Source organism: Tenrec ecaudatus, chromosome 4 (genome assembly GCF_050624435.1).
Source record: "Tenrec ecaudatus isolate mTenEca1 chromosome 4, mTenEca1.hap1, whole genome shotgun sequence".
Lineage (NCBI taxonomy): Eukaryota > Metazoa > Chordata > Mammalia > Afrosoricida > Tenrecidae > Tenrec > Tenrec ecaudatus.
Window position 1 is genome coordinate 173,059,428 of NC_134533.1, and position 15,398 is coordinate 173,074,825.

Below are 15,398 nucleotides of genomic sequence, written 5' to 3' on the forward strand. Positions count from 1 at the left end.
GGTGCCCACCCAGCTTTTGCTGTAGCAGCTGTATCTCACTTAAATGTGAACTTTCTTTAAAGTTACTTAAGTTTCCCCAAGTACTTCCTCTTACAGAGTTTTGCAACTTGGCATGTGAATAGGATTAAGAAGTAGCAGGGCAGTGGTCTGGTAGGAGAAAAAAAAAAGTAGCAGGGCATGAAGGCTTAAATTTCCATGCAAAATCGTGAATGTGTATTTTTCTAGTAAGTGTCCTAGAGAGGTCTACCAGATTTTGAAAGGGATCATTGGTCCTTATAGATCATGGTTTCCCAGAGTGGACAATACCACTCCCTGAGGAAGGCTGGAAAAGCAGATACCTGTACTTTATCCTGGATTATGGTCCATAGTACAAAAAGTTTTAGTTGTCAGGGGCACCAAATAGGTTTTTGTTTTCCCTTACGAGGAGGCAATAGTTTTGAGAATGATGATGACAACAAATGTACAAATGTGCTTGACACAATGGATGTACATATGGATTATGATAAGAGTTGTGTAAGCCCCCAATAAGATGATTAAAAAGAAAGGGCAGTAGACCAAATACATTTGGGAACCTACGCTATAGATTAAGACTTACTAATTATTACTAAACAAGCAAATCCCTTCTATATCAATATTTTAAAGTACAAGGAATTAAAATAACCTAAAGCTGGAATGACTGACAGATTTAAGACTTTATTACAGTTCTCATTGTGCTATTACTTTAGAAAAGAGAGAGATTTTAAATTAAATGGAACTTTCATGCATGTGTCTATTACTTTGGTGTGGAATTTACCATTCCTGTACTAAAGCTAGCTGTGTTTCCCTTGCCTAATATTACTGATGCTGCATTAATAGTGTTTCAAGTGAATAAAAGAAATCACTTTGGGTTGGAAATTTTGCTCACAAACATTAGCTTACTTTGCAGTTTTAGTTGTGTATTATAACTTAAAAATGAAATTATATAAGATTACATATCTTATATCTTAGAAAAGATATAAAAATATTAATTAAGAAGATCCTCTATGGAAAGTATAATTTTTATATTCAAGAGTCATGAAGACAAGCATATTTTTTGTAATCTTTGTAAATATGTGCAGTTGGGGGCAATGAATGTGCTAGATTTGTATGGAAGTGGGAATGATTAGCAGATTAATATGTAGTTGATGAGTAACCCACATCTTGAGTTATGGCTTAGAACTCAGACATGAAGAGAAGGTAGGGTTTAGTTTCATGGTAGCCATCACTTCTGTTTTTGAAGCTAGTTTTTACTCCTTGGAAGTGAATTCTTCCTCTTAATTCTCCCTATCTTATCCTTATTTTTCTGTTTTCTGTTTGTGAGCCCATGGTAAAAATTGGTATGACAACCACAAAATAAATTGCTAGTATGTGTCTAATAAAGCAAACAGTACAATGAGAAACAATAGGACTGCCAGTTATTAGAAGGAAGAATCTTCCCATGTTAAAGACTTCTCCCAATTTATTTATCTATAAAGAGAGGATTTGAGAGAGATAATAGGAATGTAAGTGCATGGGGCTCAAATGGAGATGCGTGTATATCTGAAGCCTTCCTTGACTTTCGGATACTCTTAGTCTAACCAGCTTTTCATGTGTAGTGGTTTCAAACGGAATGTCTAAATCAGTGGCATGTGTGACCTGAAAGAGTCTATGTTGTTTCTGAGATTTCCTTATTTGGAGCAAGGAGTGGCTCCAGCCCTGACTTAATAAACCTTAATTGTTGACAGAGAAGATGGCCAGTTAGTTTCAGAGGGCTGTGGTTTTCCTTTAATAACAACCACTTTATCCTCACTTAAGGAGAATTTTAAAAAATTATGTCTATTTCCATTAATTTAATCTAGTGTATCAAAACAATTTTCCAGAATGCTCAAATGAAAATGTGTCATTGTACGACTGGATGAGATACCTTGCATTGGAATACAGGGGCTCAGTTTGCCGAGGTCTTTTTACATTTGGCAGTTGGGGTGTTCAAGAAAAGCCAATTGGTAATTTAAATACTACTCTAAAAATATCTTGGAATGAAACGTTTTGTTCTGCCAGAGGAAGAGAGATCATTGAATTAAAACGAAGATTTTGTGTCATTTTTGCCTTATTTTTTTTTATGTAGTTAGTGTAGATTTAGCCAGCGTAGATGACATCTTTATGGTTTACTGGGCTGGAAATTTATATCTGAATATTGCTCCTAGCTGTATGACCTTGGGTATGTTCCTTACTCGTTCTGTATGTTAGTTATCTGTACAATAAAATAAGTTTTTCAAACTAGATGAGCTCCAGGGACCATCTAACTATTAAAAATTGCTACCAGGCTCTTTTATCCAAGGGTTTTCTACTACAGGGATGTGTTGCTTAACATACAGAAAACATTCTGTGAAATAAGATGTTATGTGATTTGGATGTTGTATGAACACCATCTTAAAATCTCTTGGGGAACTTGTCCTTGTCCCTGCTACTGGTGGAGGCTAGAAGGACGGATCCCCCACCACTGTGGCAGCTGAGAGGATGGCAGCAGTAGTGGACTGAGGGGAAGCAAGTGAGAAGGGAGTGGAGTGCTTCCTGTTTCCTGCACTGCTCTGCCCACCTGTGCAGTAGAAACAGCCCAGGCCCCGCAGCCCCTGCCTTCCACATAGCCTGCAGACAAAGGCTGAGAGCCTGTTCCCAGAGCTATGTCTTCTGCCTCACCTACCTGTATCCCGTCTGCACTCTCACTGCTTCAAGAGTCTGGGTTTGGGCTTGTTAAGACTATTAGGTGGAAATAATAAACAAAAGGAGAATTGCTTTTCCTTAAGAACAAACAGAGACACCATGGCACCACAGATGCACATGTGAGCAGGCACCTAAAAGAACATTAAGCAATGCATATCCATAATTTCTTCATATTTATCACTACACAAAAATATTCCAGGGTGGAGTGCTTACATTCTCCTCAAATACAATGAAATAAAAGATTTCAATCCTCACTTGTGCTTCCAGTATCTCCAGGACTTGGCAGTGGCTGCCATACTAGACAGAACCAATAGAGCACGCTACTGTTGTCACCGAAAATGCTGTTAGTTGTATCAGGTAGTTCTGGCTTGAAGTAGAATCGTAATTATGGAATTAACACATTCTGTGTCCAAATTAAACTGGCTTTATGGAGTTTGCATTTTATTCCGTAGACTTCTGAAGCCTCTTTTAGCTTTTCAAAAAACGAGGCTAGGAAGAAAAGCTATTTAAATGTGAAACTACATCAATTATTAATATTCTAATATGATACATTTTTATAATAGGCATGCTTGAAACCAGATACAATTTTTTTTTCTGTCTTAACTATGTCTTTGGTGGATGTGCTCTTTGGAGATGAGTTTTTTAAAAGTGCTTTTGTGGGATAGATAGAGTGAAAAGAAAAAGTTGATAAAGGAAGATTCAAAAAGATTTCCACGAACTGTCACACACCATGTATGTCACCCTAGTACCTCAAATTAGTAATTGAGGTGCGAGGTGTGGAGATTAGACCACCTGTATAGCACAAGACTGTAAATTATCCAAGGTAAACTGGTCTTGAACTGATAATCTGCATCCACCCTGATGGACTAAGTACACGCCTCTTTTGTGATATTACCTCCTGGTCTGAGAAAGAAGAAATTTGCTTGGCTCACTGTAGACTCTATGCTTCTGTTGCCTAACCCAAATGTAAACTAATGATGAGCACGAGAGATCAGAACACTGTTGGGAATGAAATCACGGAGTCATACTGAGGCTTGCAGACAGACTTTAGAGCACACAGCAGATGTTGACTAGATTCTTTTTTTCAATTTTGCTCAAAGATAATGACCCAATTCAGGTGGTATTGAATTGCGGTGTTATGTTTCTGTATTTGAAATGGATGGTCAGGCATAGTGATCATGCTGGATTTCCCACATGGTATTGAGGAGGAATTCATTTTGGAGAAGAGCATATTGGTTAGCTATGAACCTGATTGTATATAAAGTTGAATTCAATGCAAATTAGTACAACACTGCACTTTGGAATTTGGAAAGATCAGAAATTTATTATAGTTTCAAATGAATAGGGTTTAGCCATTTGATTTTACCTGATGCAGGACTTAATGATCCAGTGCTAATTGTTAAATGTGGAAAATTTTAGAATTCCATTTAATTTATTCAGCTGTCAGGCTCTGGTCATTTTTTCGCTTTTAAGCAGCTTTCTCGAGGCATGACTTGATAAGCTTAGCCACTTTAAATACTTATCCAAGTTCATCTAATTATAGGTCACTTTTTATACGAGTAGTGCCCAGAGGCTCTTCATTTCATTGTTGTTCTTTTCCAGTTAGTGGTCAAAGAAAAGGAGGAAAATTCTTTGCAGTGAGCACAAAATTATAACCGTAATCTTGTAAAATACAATACTAGCTTCTTAAAATGTATCTCTAGTAAACATTTCTTTCTGTCTTTTATAAACTAACGTTCACAATATATATTAATACAAATTGATAAAAGCTTACTTTTAGTACTCAACTAAATTTGTTAATAAGTATAATGGCTAATTTTTATCTTGATATTTGAGTTCTGTTGGTCATATATAAATTCCACAAGTGGTTAGTACATAAATCGTCTCCATATTTTCTTCCTTTCCAACAAAAACTTGTGGCTGTCCCAAACATGTCGTTTGAAACTAAGTTGTCCTAACCTGCTGCTGTAAGGAAGGAAGGGTCTCTGCTGTTACCTGACTTGGCTCAATTGTTCTGAGAAGTCACCCTCTGTTATTAACTCTCCATGTACTTTATCCTTTCCCAGGAAGATTCGGAAAGGGCCAGGTATTCCCATGGGTCCAGTTATCATCGCCGTTATCTGGTTTGTAATCACCTATAAAACTGCCCTTAATGTTTTTTACTCATTAATTTAATGTAGTCACTCATTGTTTTTTACTGTTTGTTTTTATTTTTATCAGGGAGTTGAGGATGCAATGTCCATTCGAAGTCTTGGCAGTCACAGGGTTGGTATTTTAAGTTGCCTACACCATAATAGCAAATTTTGTATGTGTGAGCTTTCTGCATCACTCTTAGCTAAGCAATCTGACAATGTCCATATGTTCCTTTGTCGCTTTTAAAACGTAGAAACTACTATAGAAGCCCTTCACTGGATAATAATGCTTTTCTCTGAAATCATTGCTGTGCAGTGAATCAATTTTTAAATGAAATATTTTCAACTATTAACTTACATTTCTATTCTTTTTCTATAACAACTAGGTCTTTTGATTTTGGAAAATTATTGCAAAATTATGTTTGATTTTATATAATAATCTACTTGGTTCTGATTTTCAGATTTTCCCCATTTTTATATTTTAGAAAAATGACAAATAGGAAATAATTTGGGGCTTGGGTGACTGCTTATAATTTGTTCCATGGAAAAGTGAGTTATTGATTTGAGAAATTCCCTGCTTGTTCTAAGTATAGAAGCTATCATGAGTTGACGTTTTGATTAGCATTTTATAGAATGGTTAAGGATTTGGCATCTATTGTTGCTAATTAAGATCAATGAGAAGTTACTCATTGAAGAATCGCATATTGTGTTAGGTGATCAATCTTTAAGAATTGTGGTTTAAATCTTCAAGCAATGTGTTTAATTTGCACATTGATGCTTATATATTACTTATATGACATTACATAGATTTTTTTCACTAACAAAATAATGTTTCATGTTAAGGTCTGTATTTGTTAACTTCCCCAAACTTGTTTTTTCTCCCTCATTTCATTTAATGTATAAAAAAAATACAATATAGTAAATGAAAGTATCTTCTAGCGTATTAGTTATTGCAGTATTTGTATTTGTCAGTCTTTCACACAGGTCACTTTTCATGTTAACGTGAAACTACTTAGTAAGCTAATTTATGAGTAATAATAAGCATTTTGGTTAGTTATAAAACTTTAGATTAAAGAAAAACCCCAAACCACCAGATTCATAAGAATATTAACAAACCTTTATAGAATTCTAAGCTAATGAGCTTAAAAATAATAGAATGGGAGAAATGCTTTAAGGTAACAAATTTGTCATGTTTTTCTCTGGTGATGCTTTGATTTTTTACTTTAACTATTGTGTTAAGAATCATAAATGGAGTTAATATTGAGAGCTTGTAAGTTGAGTGTCAAGGACTGTGGAAACATTCCCACCCCTCACCTTAAATATACGGCTTTTACCCGTTTTCTGCTCTGTGAATTTTCAGTTCTAAACCTGGTTAGTTTTATATTTGTATATGGTCCCAGATGCTTGATTAAATATTAGTTTAACCTAAAGGTAAATTGATCAAATTTAAGCCAATATCGTTTGTTTTTTTTCAATATAGGGTTTTTAAAAAACATCTGCAAACAAAGCAACAAAAAATAAATCTGTAATTAAACTGATGGAGGAATTATATATAATGTGATTTTGAAATTGATTTTATGGATTTTCATCAGGTTATTTGCTTTTAAAAATAATTTTATCCAAAAAAATAACTTTATCATCTTCACTAAGCTAATATAAGGAGAACTTTGTTCTCTAAAAATGAAATGCTGAGAGCAATTAAAACAGTGAACTAAATTTTCTTGTGGCTTTCCAAGTAATTTGAAGGTTTTGCAGCTATTTAAAAAACAGACAAATAAAATTTTACCTATAAGCCATGTATTCAAAATCTTAGCACACTTTTTGAGTTATGCATTTGCTGTTAGGACTTTCGTGTTTCCATCTACGTAGTTAGCTTTCTGATGCTACCTTTTTGAAAAGTGACCTGTCAGAAGCTATTTGGGTTGGAAACATTAGTTTTGGGTTGGAAATATCAATCCTCTAGACCAGGCGTGGGAAACGTCTGGCCCATGGGTGTATAAGGGCCGCAAAATCACCAATACCAGCTAACATCACATACCCCACCAAAGAGAAGCCAGTCCAGCTATCACAGGAGGGGGTGAGTGAATTACATATTTGACCAGTGTGGCAGAAAGGAGGATTATATAAAAATGCTGAGATGGAATTGAAACCGTCTGTGTCTGTTCGTTACGTGTCATCATTCGACCATTGGCAGTATGGAACAGCAGTGGCTGCTTTTCATGACAACATCTCACAAATGCACCGTCACTCTCACTGCTGTGTATGCATAAATACATGAAGACCTCAAGGTAGAGGTCCAAATAAGGGGAATCTAAACCAGAGCTGTTAGGGATACATTGTTATTTTATATTGCTGGGAAATTTTGCTGTTGTGTATACGTAGTTCCTAGTTATATATTAATAACCTACCTTAAGTTTAATGAGTTCTTTCTCTTCATATGTTTGCAACTTGTGTTTTGTCACTGCACTGCTTACTGTTATTGAAGAAGCCATCCAAGGATGTAACTGGGGCACATTGGAGCAGAACCAGTACACCTAAAAGACAAGACGCTGTGGTGTGTAGCCCAGAGAAATAGGTGGTCTTCAGTGTCATGCTTTCTCTGCTGATTGGCTGTCAGGGTTCTGGGGCTTTCAAAGATAGGTACAATCTGATAGAAATGGATACTTGGTGTACTTTGTTTCCACAACCTCTTTACTGTACATTTTCTTTTGTTTCCAAATAAAAATTTATAGGCAAATTGTTCTGAGAGTTAAAATTTGTTTTGATATGTGACAATGGCAAATTTGAAACATTTAGTAGAGCTATTAATATTTAAAGTTTTTTTCCCCTTTGAGGAATCATTTGTTTATAGACTACCACAAGTGCCCATTGTTACACATTATAGTTCCTTTTCTTTGCCCCTGGTTGTAATAGCAATTTGGATGTCCAAGTAATAGATATCCTTTTCAGATAGTTGTAACCACCTTTCAAATGAAGTCAATTCTACATTTTGTTTCGGGAAAGGAAATTGGAATAGATAAATTTCCATTGCACTATGTTAAATCCTATACTGAAGAAATAAGACACTGCCCTTGTCTTAAATAAGGAGTCCTGGAGGCACAAGTGGATGGCTGAGTGGTTGACTGCTAAACGCAAAAGGTCAGCCGTCTGAGCTAACCAGTTGCTCCTGGCAGAAGGATAGGCTTCTCTCCTGTGAAGATTTTCATCCTGGGAGCCCTAGAGGATCTCTGTGAGTCAGACGCCACTGCATGGCGACCCGTTGACTCCCTTGAAAGAACTTAGCTGACTGGGAGGACGGAACAGACGTATACTAGAATATGTAACTTGAGTTTTTAAACAAATGGGTTCTATGGGTGCTAATTGAGCAAAGTAATAAACTTTCTTGAGCCGTGGTTCTCAACCTGTGGGTCATGACCCCTTTGAGGGGTGTCGAATGACTCTTTCACAGGGTTGCCTGATTCATAACAGTAGCAAAATAACAGTGATGAAGTAGCAATGAAAATAATTGTATGGTTGGGGGTCACCACAACATGAGGAACTGTATGAAAGGGCCATGGCATGAGGAAGGTGGAGGACCGCTGCTCTGGAGGGAAGTAACTACTCTCAGGCACAATGATGCCTTAGAAAGTTTCATTGTGCGTTTTAGGTAATTTTGGATGAACAAAAGTTTGTTAAATATGCAATAAAAACTCTTACCTATTCTTAAAGTTTAAAGATAAGTATATAAATGATGATTATTCTGTTCCAGTACTTTTTGGTATTTATATTATTGCAATATCATCTTGAACGAATTTATACAAGGGATAAAATTATACCACTTAGTATATTTTTCATGGTTTCTGTGATACCTTTTAGAAACGTCCCCCTTATTGGGCACAAACAGAAGAGCTTTGTTTTATTTGAGCTAATATTTTCATGTCTAATTAGAACTAGACTGTGTAAAATTAGAATTAGGTAATATTTGATAGTGTAGTTTAAATTTTAAAAAATTATTAACCTTTGCAGCAAGACATAAATTTTGCATAGTTGTCAGGCAGACACATACAAATAGGTATAGGTATGTTTGTATGTATATGGACCAAAAATTGAGCTCACTGCCATTGTGTTGATTCTAAGTCCTAGCCACTCGATAGGACAGAGTGAAACTGCTCCACTGGGTTTCCAAGGCTGTAAATCTTTTCGGAAGTGGAAAGTCTCATCTTTTTCCTGCTGAGAAATTAGTAGATTTGAACTGCTAACCTTGCTGTTAGCAGCCAGCGAATAACCCGCTATGTCACAAGGTATCTATAAGTAAATAAAATAAATCATTCAAGCAAGATTTTAATTAAATTTACTATTGTACACAACACACTAATATATATCCTTTTTTTTCAAGTCCTGGTTAAAACCACTGAAAGGATTTTTCATAAGCTATTAATAGGTTGCAACCTACACTTAGGAAAGCATTATTTTAAGTCATTTTTAAAGTTGTGCTCTTCAGTATCTTAAATGAATATAGGAGTTGTATAATAAAGATATTTTTATCACACAATAACCAACCCACTTGAGGCTCTTGTTCATCACCTTTATTTGCTTTATCCATTGGTGCCCTCGCTGAGCTGCTTTACACGTGGAAGTCAGAATGTTTAAGAAACAGTGTTAGAAAACTACAAATCTAAGTACAGTAATTATCTCCGTTTTTTCTTGAATAAGGGTTCTACACAAACTAGGTTTTCAGGACTTTACATATGTTCTTTTATTTTTCACTGACTTATATTTGATGTCATGCTTGTTGTATACTTTGAACTGACCGGGCTTCTTGGTTTGATCAGCATTTTTGATGGGGAAGGTTCCTGAAGAAGGGAGTCTTTCAGGTGTGTGTGCACAAACACATTCAAGGAGCACTCCTGCTTTGGATGCTGCTCTTGCTTTGTGGAAGCTTGACCCTGCCAGTTTTGTAGTTTTGTCTCATTGCCTGTCTCTATCTTACTTAAGTCATGTTTCAAATGATGGTAACAGCTAAAATAAATGAAAAGATAAAGCATCACTGACAGGGTTCCCTAAGGTGTTTTGTGCTATAGTATACTGAGATTGAATTGCCTCACTATTACTGTTATTTGAAAGGGAAATAGACATGCCATTTTAAAACACACATATAATTTAGCAACAATTTGTACTAGAAAGAGTAGAGGGAAGAATGTTTTCTAATTCAAATGCAGTGACCTTGATACTTGATCATATTTGGCTTTTTAAAAATAGTGCCGGACTTTTAATAATTTTTACATGTTACTTTTTACTCCTCTGGATATTTCTGAATTGGGAAACAACCAACTCTCACCTTGGACTGACATTCAGTATGATGCTACCAAGGATCGATCCCCAAGACTTTCATCATTAGTACGTGTTGCATGACTTTGTGTTAAATGTAGCTTTACTCTGTAAACACCTGATGAGAAAATTCTCATCATGGATAATGACTAACTTTCATTCATTTATTTACAGTATTTGGGAAATGTTGGCTAACAGAATAAAACTTAAATGTTTTCCAGTTGTAGGATAGCTTATATTTGGATAGCAAATTTTTATCTTAGTATTACAAGATCAGGACTGAGATTGGTAGTAATCGCATTTTAAAAAAAATATGGAACCACCCAGCTGATAAATACTGCCTCCTAAGACATGCACCTAATAGTGCTTGGTTACACACTGAACTGCAGGAGTACCGGACTACCTCTGTTCCATGTGCCTTAAGCGATCAGTCACAGTGGAAACTGGATACAACACTATGCATGAGAATGTTGAGTTGGGTCTTTGTTTTGATAATTTTCATAATTGTTTTTATAATTTTTATAATTCTAGACTCTCTAGGCATATCCTAGAAATGTTTGGTATAAATATTTAAGGTGAAAGATAGGCAGATTCAAAACCAAATTTATCATCATTGGTTTGAAGCCTAGTTGCCCATGTGGGAGGTGATTTGGGAAGAACAGATAGTCCATTCCTTTGAGCAGTTGATAAGGAGGGACACTTCTAGCTGCCCCCTCATTTCAGGCAAGCCATACTTAACCTAGAGGGAAATTTTTGTTTGCCAAATGATCTTTTTAGTATCATAGCTACTCCTTGCCACTGTCTCATATCTACGTGATTATCTGTATGTCTAGAAGAGGTTTTAAAAGTTCAGGGGAAAAATGACTTATCTTTTCATTACATTTTCCCCTGAACTTTTCGAAGTTTCCTCTTATATTTGAGACAATCCTTCCTGTAAAGGTTCCTTAACTTGATTGTCCAGGAATGCTACTCCATCCACTTCAGGGCAATCTTTTGGCTGTTTTCCTCTTGAGCATCACATGCTGTGGGACCATTAACTTGGCCTGAGAGTACTTTGAGCAGCTCTGTCACCACAGCATACTGGGCTGACAGTCCATTTGTGGAAGGAGGGCTGCTGCCCAGGGCAGCCCAACATCACATTCTTTGTCCTCTCAGTCCTGTTTTAGTTGACCCTAAGGATTGCTTTTGGGACCGTTTATTTTCCCCTTCCTCTAGGTAAGGAAGGCAGCAGAAGGAGAACGCTTTTGTTACCCAGACCTTTGTAAAGAAGGTAGAGTGACCCAGTGAGCTTTGGGGTTCAGGTTTCCATAAATATCCTATCTGGATCTCAGTCCTCATCCAGTTTTCTTTAGGTGGGGATAGGGAGAGAGAGAGACACACACACACACACACACACACACACACACGCTGGCCAGAGGGGGGGAAGTGAAGAAAATTCAGATACGGTTAGAGAGGCCACATGCCTTGGCCAGTCAAGTTCAGGGACTTGTTTACTAACAGATAGGGAGTAGACTGCATGCAGAATACTTTTTTCCTCATATGGATACTTTGTGTGGATATGTTTCCTTTTTTAAAATTACTCTTACAAGTTTGTTATTTGGTCTTTAACGTTTTAAACTTGAAACATTTCCTTCCAGAGTCATTCTCACAGTCACTCTTACGGAACGAAGAAGAGATCTTCTGGTTCTTACAAAGATCCACTGGTTAGTCTTGTGTGGTCTGTGTCTGCACGGTTATCTTCTGCTGTAAACTCACTGATACCTTCGAGGGAGCTTAAGAATCAATGACTGCTTTGGTGTGCTTTGAAGGCACCACTGACACTTGAGGATGTATTGGAACAGGCTTTATCAGAACCCTAATAAAATAATTGTGTTTTCATAGAGAAGATTTAGTAAACTAATATGAGGGTGCTTAAAATTTATGAAAAAATGGAATGAAATGACAATGGAATTTTTCCATGAACTTTTTGAAGCCTGTTCCTATATGCTAACTTCAAGGGCCACAGTTGTTCGGTGTTCCAAGAAGCTCGTTCACAACACATCCATATTTATGAGCTAGCCTTGGGAATAGAACTAAGGAATAGGCTTAGTGACAATATCGCCTTTACTTTAGAAGTTTAATCTGATTTCATTTTAGGATTATGTTACGTATCAAGTTTGCTCCAACTCATGTAACCTTATGGATGACTCACAAGTTTCATGTGGAAAGTTTGTTTGTAGGTGAGATTTTGGGAATGTGGACTATGTGTCCTGGCAGGAATAAAGCAGTGTGCTAGCAGAGCTTCCTGCTCCCTTGCTGGAATCTCTGGAAGCTATCCCACTCCACTGCCTGATTCATAGTGACCCTGTGGAGGGTGTCGGATGCTGTGAATGGTTATGGGAATAGCGCCACCAGGACACCTTCCTTTACCCTAGAATGTAATTAAACTACAGAACTAATACTGTTGTCCATTCCCGCCTTCCGGAAGACCCTTTTTGTGGGGGAAAACCCAATTGAGGCACTAGGGCACCTCTTTCTTGTAAAGGCAGTCACAGTACTGGCAAAAGAAGGTGCAGTGTGAGCTTCCTGCTGAAGTCAGGGTTCCAGGGAAGGGGCTCTGGTCTCAGTTAGGTGGGGAGAGGCTGCTGAGGCCTTGATCACTAGGAGTGGAGAACGTTAGAGCAGACTAAGGCGAGCCCTGGGGAGCAGTGCGTCATGCATGGCCCTCAGTGAAAGTGACGGGAGTTGTGCTGGGAGACAGCGTCATCAGGAATTTTCTAAATGTACTTAATTAGCTTTCAGTAATTATATATATGTAAAACAACAAATAACATATACATCTAGAACTAGGAAAATTGGAAAGGGAACTTTTAAGATGCCTTTCTTCTCTCAGGTAAAGGCAGTGTACAAGGTTATTGTTCGTTTTGTGCTGTGTATTGAAAATGAAATGGTTATTGGTGTTTCAGACAACTATATTTAGCTCTTAAAAAATAATGTGATCAGTTTATTTTGACAAGTATTGAGGCTTGGCAAAGTTTGGAACTATATTCAGAGCCAACTAATTAATCATTTCTGTGACTTTGCCAAATGGGTTCTAAAAGCAGTAGTGTTGTCTGTGCTCAGCCTCCATTTTACAGAGGATGTGCACACTCCTAACCTGCACAGCAGGCTTAAAAAACTAACCCAGGAAGGGGTTGCACTGGCTTTATATGATTAGCTGAAAAACAGGTTGTTGGCCAGGATCGTTCAAGTACATTCCTAAATATGTACTTGGCACTCAAATGAATCACTTATTTCAATTTGATTTCACTGAGGGTTTATTGTTTTATTTGTGAAGTTAAGAAAAAAGAAGATAATAGTTTGGTGTAAAAACAGTTCATCTTTAATACTAGTCTTTTTTGAGAGAGTTGTAGTAATTATTATTTTGACCTTTACTCTGGTTTTTTTTTTTTAGACCTTTACTCTTAATTGTGATCTAATTCTTTAAAGATAATTGTTTTGGAGGAGAAAGGGTCTGGGAATATAAAAATTTACCTTTGTGTGTTCAGACTGTTGGTGGTGTAGTATTAACATTTATTCTAAGGAAAAATGTGTTTTGTTTTGCTTTTTGCAGAGTGGCCTCTACTTTGACCAGAGAAACTATAGCAGCCTTAGACATAGCAAACCCACCTCTGTCTACCACACTCGGGTTTGTCTAAATGTTTCGGATTTGTGTGTTCTATCCAAATTTAACCCACTGCTAACCCTTTTTGTTTTTTGACAAGATAGAACTAACTTATTTATGATTGTGTATATATATATATATGTGTGTGTGTATATATATATATAGTCTGTTTGTGTGTATCTTTAAAGGGGGAGAGCTCCTGAATTACCTTAATTTTAATACTATTTTATAAATGGGAATTTTCAAACATACAGTCACCAGTTACTTGTTTAATATTAGGATTTGTTTAATGCTTGCTTTTTGAAAGCGTTTGCAACCCATACAGTTAAGCTTTACATTGAGTGTATGAATACAGTACATTTAACATCATTCACTTTGTAAATCCTGCGTACTCAATTTTTATACTCTGTTCTCTGTGTCTGATTGAGTTTGTGAGAACTGAACATTGTGTCCTCAAATGATCAGGAAAGAAATTCCTTTTTAAAAGATGCCATGCCCTTAGTGTATGGAATTCATTATGACTGGTACAATTTATCTTCTGGAAACGAAGGCACTTTGTCGTCCATGGTTTCTTATGAAATACAGGTTTTTCTAGTCTTTGGAAAAGAGTGCCGGAGGCAGTAACTCAGAGTTCCCCAAGAACATGACGAAGCCTTTAAGATTATGTCACGGGATCATAGAAAACATCACATGTGCTGCTGCTGACTGAGGGGTCTGCCCACACTTTGCCACCCTTCCTTTCCCATGGGCCTCCTCTCTCAGCATCTTCTGAGTCCGGTCTCCTTCTTCATGTTCAGAGACCAACGGAACAAAAATACACACATTTGTCGAAAACTGCTCTGAATACTTTTCTTTCCTGTCCCTAAAACTGATGTTCTCAAAAGGTCTTTCTTTAATGACAAATATTTCTCACTTTTGTGTTTTGTGTACCTTATGCATTCGGAAATTGCTAATAAAAATTTGAAATCATAAGACAGGTGAGCTTATGACTATGGGACTAATATTCTTTCTCTTTCTCTTGCGTATTTATTTGTGTCTTAACAGTGTTCTTCTCTGTACAGTGACCCTCTGGCAACACCTAAGGGTAACAGGGTTAGTACTTTTGTGCTTTCTGCTGGTGTGTGACCTTCACAGCTACCAGTTATTTTTCTTGGTATATAACAGTGCACTTTTTTCATAGGCCCTCCAAACTGCAAGTGTTGGTCTCCCGAGAAGTGCCAGTCTGGTTTGTATTTTCCTCTGTGAGCATGTGCAATACTGGACTTGCTGATGTTGTGTGCTGGCTCTGTCACGTGACAGCCTTCCTCCAAACTAGTCAGGGGCACATGGCTCCATTGCCAGGTGTACTGTAGAATGTGCTGCTTCCGCTTCAAAACCAAAACCTCAGGTTGGTGAGAATAAACGTATTCCTTTCATAGAGGTAGATGCTGCTGGCAATTGGTAGACCCTGGCTTCGAATCAGCTTCCTATCAAGGAGATAGGCTTGTATTGGCTCCTGCTGAATCACATACTTTTGTGAGATGGCTGCCATGCAAAGGATGCCATCTACCTTTGGGACCGCCTGTTGCTGGGGCCTCGGCCACATTAGTGTTGGGCTC

At 37.2% G+C, this 15,398-nt stretch overlaps 1 protein-coding gene across 11 annotated transcripts in view; it reads left to right on the plus strand.

Annotated features, from left to right (window-relative positions):
• LRRFIP2 (LRR binding FLII interacting protein 2) overlaps nt 1-15,398 on the plus strand; it is a 120,453-nt gene that overhangs the window by 53,163 nt on the left and 51,892 nt on the right. For 5 of the 11 annotated variants that reach the window (XM_075547074.1, XM_075547065.1, XM_075547063.1 and 2 more), the window contains exons 4-5: nt 4,785-4,841; nt 4,939-4,983. The exons of 4 other annotated variants lie outside the window; for them this stretch is intronic. In XM_075547074.1, the coding sequence (XP_075403189.1) occupies nt 4,785-4,841; nt 4,939-4,983 (102 nt within the window). The remainder of the gene's footprint in view (nt 1-4,784; nt 4,842-4,938; nt 4,984-15,398) is intronic. 2 more of the 11 variants (XM_075547064.1, XM_075547072.1) reach the window with 1 other exon arrangement.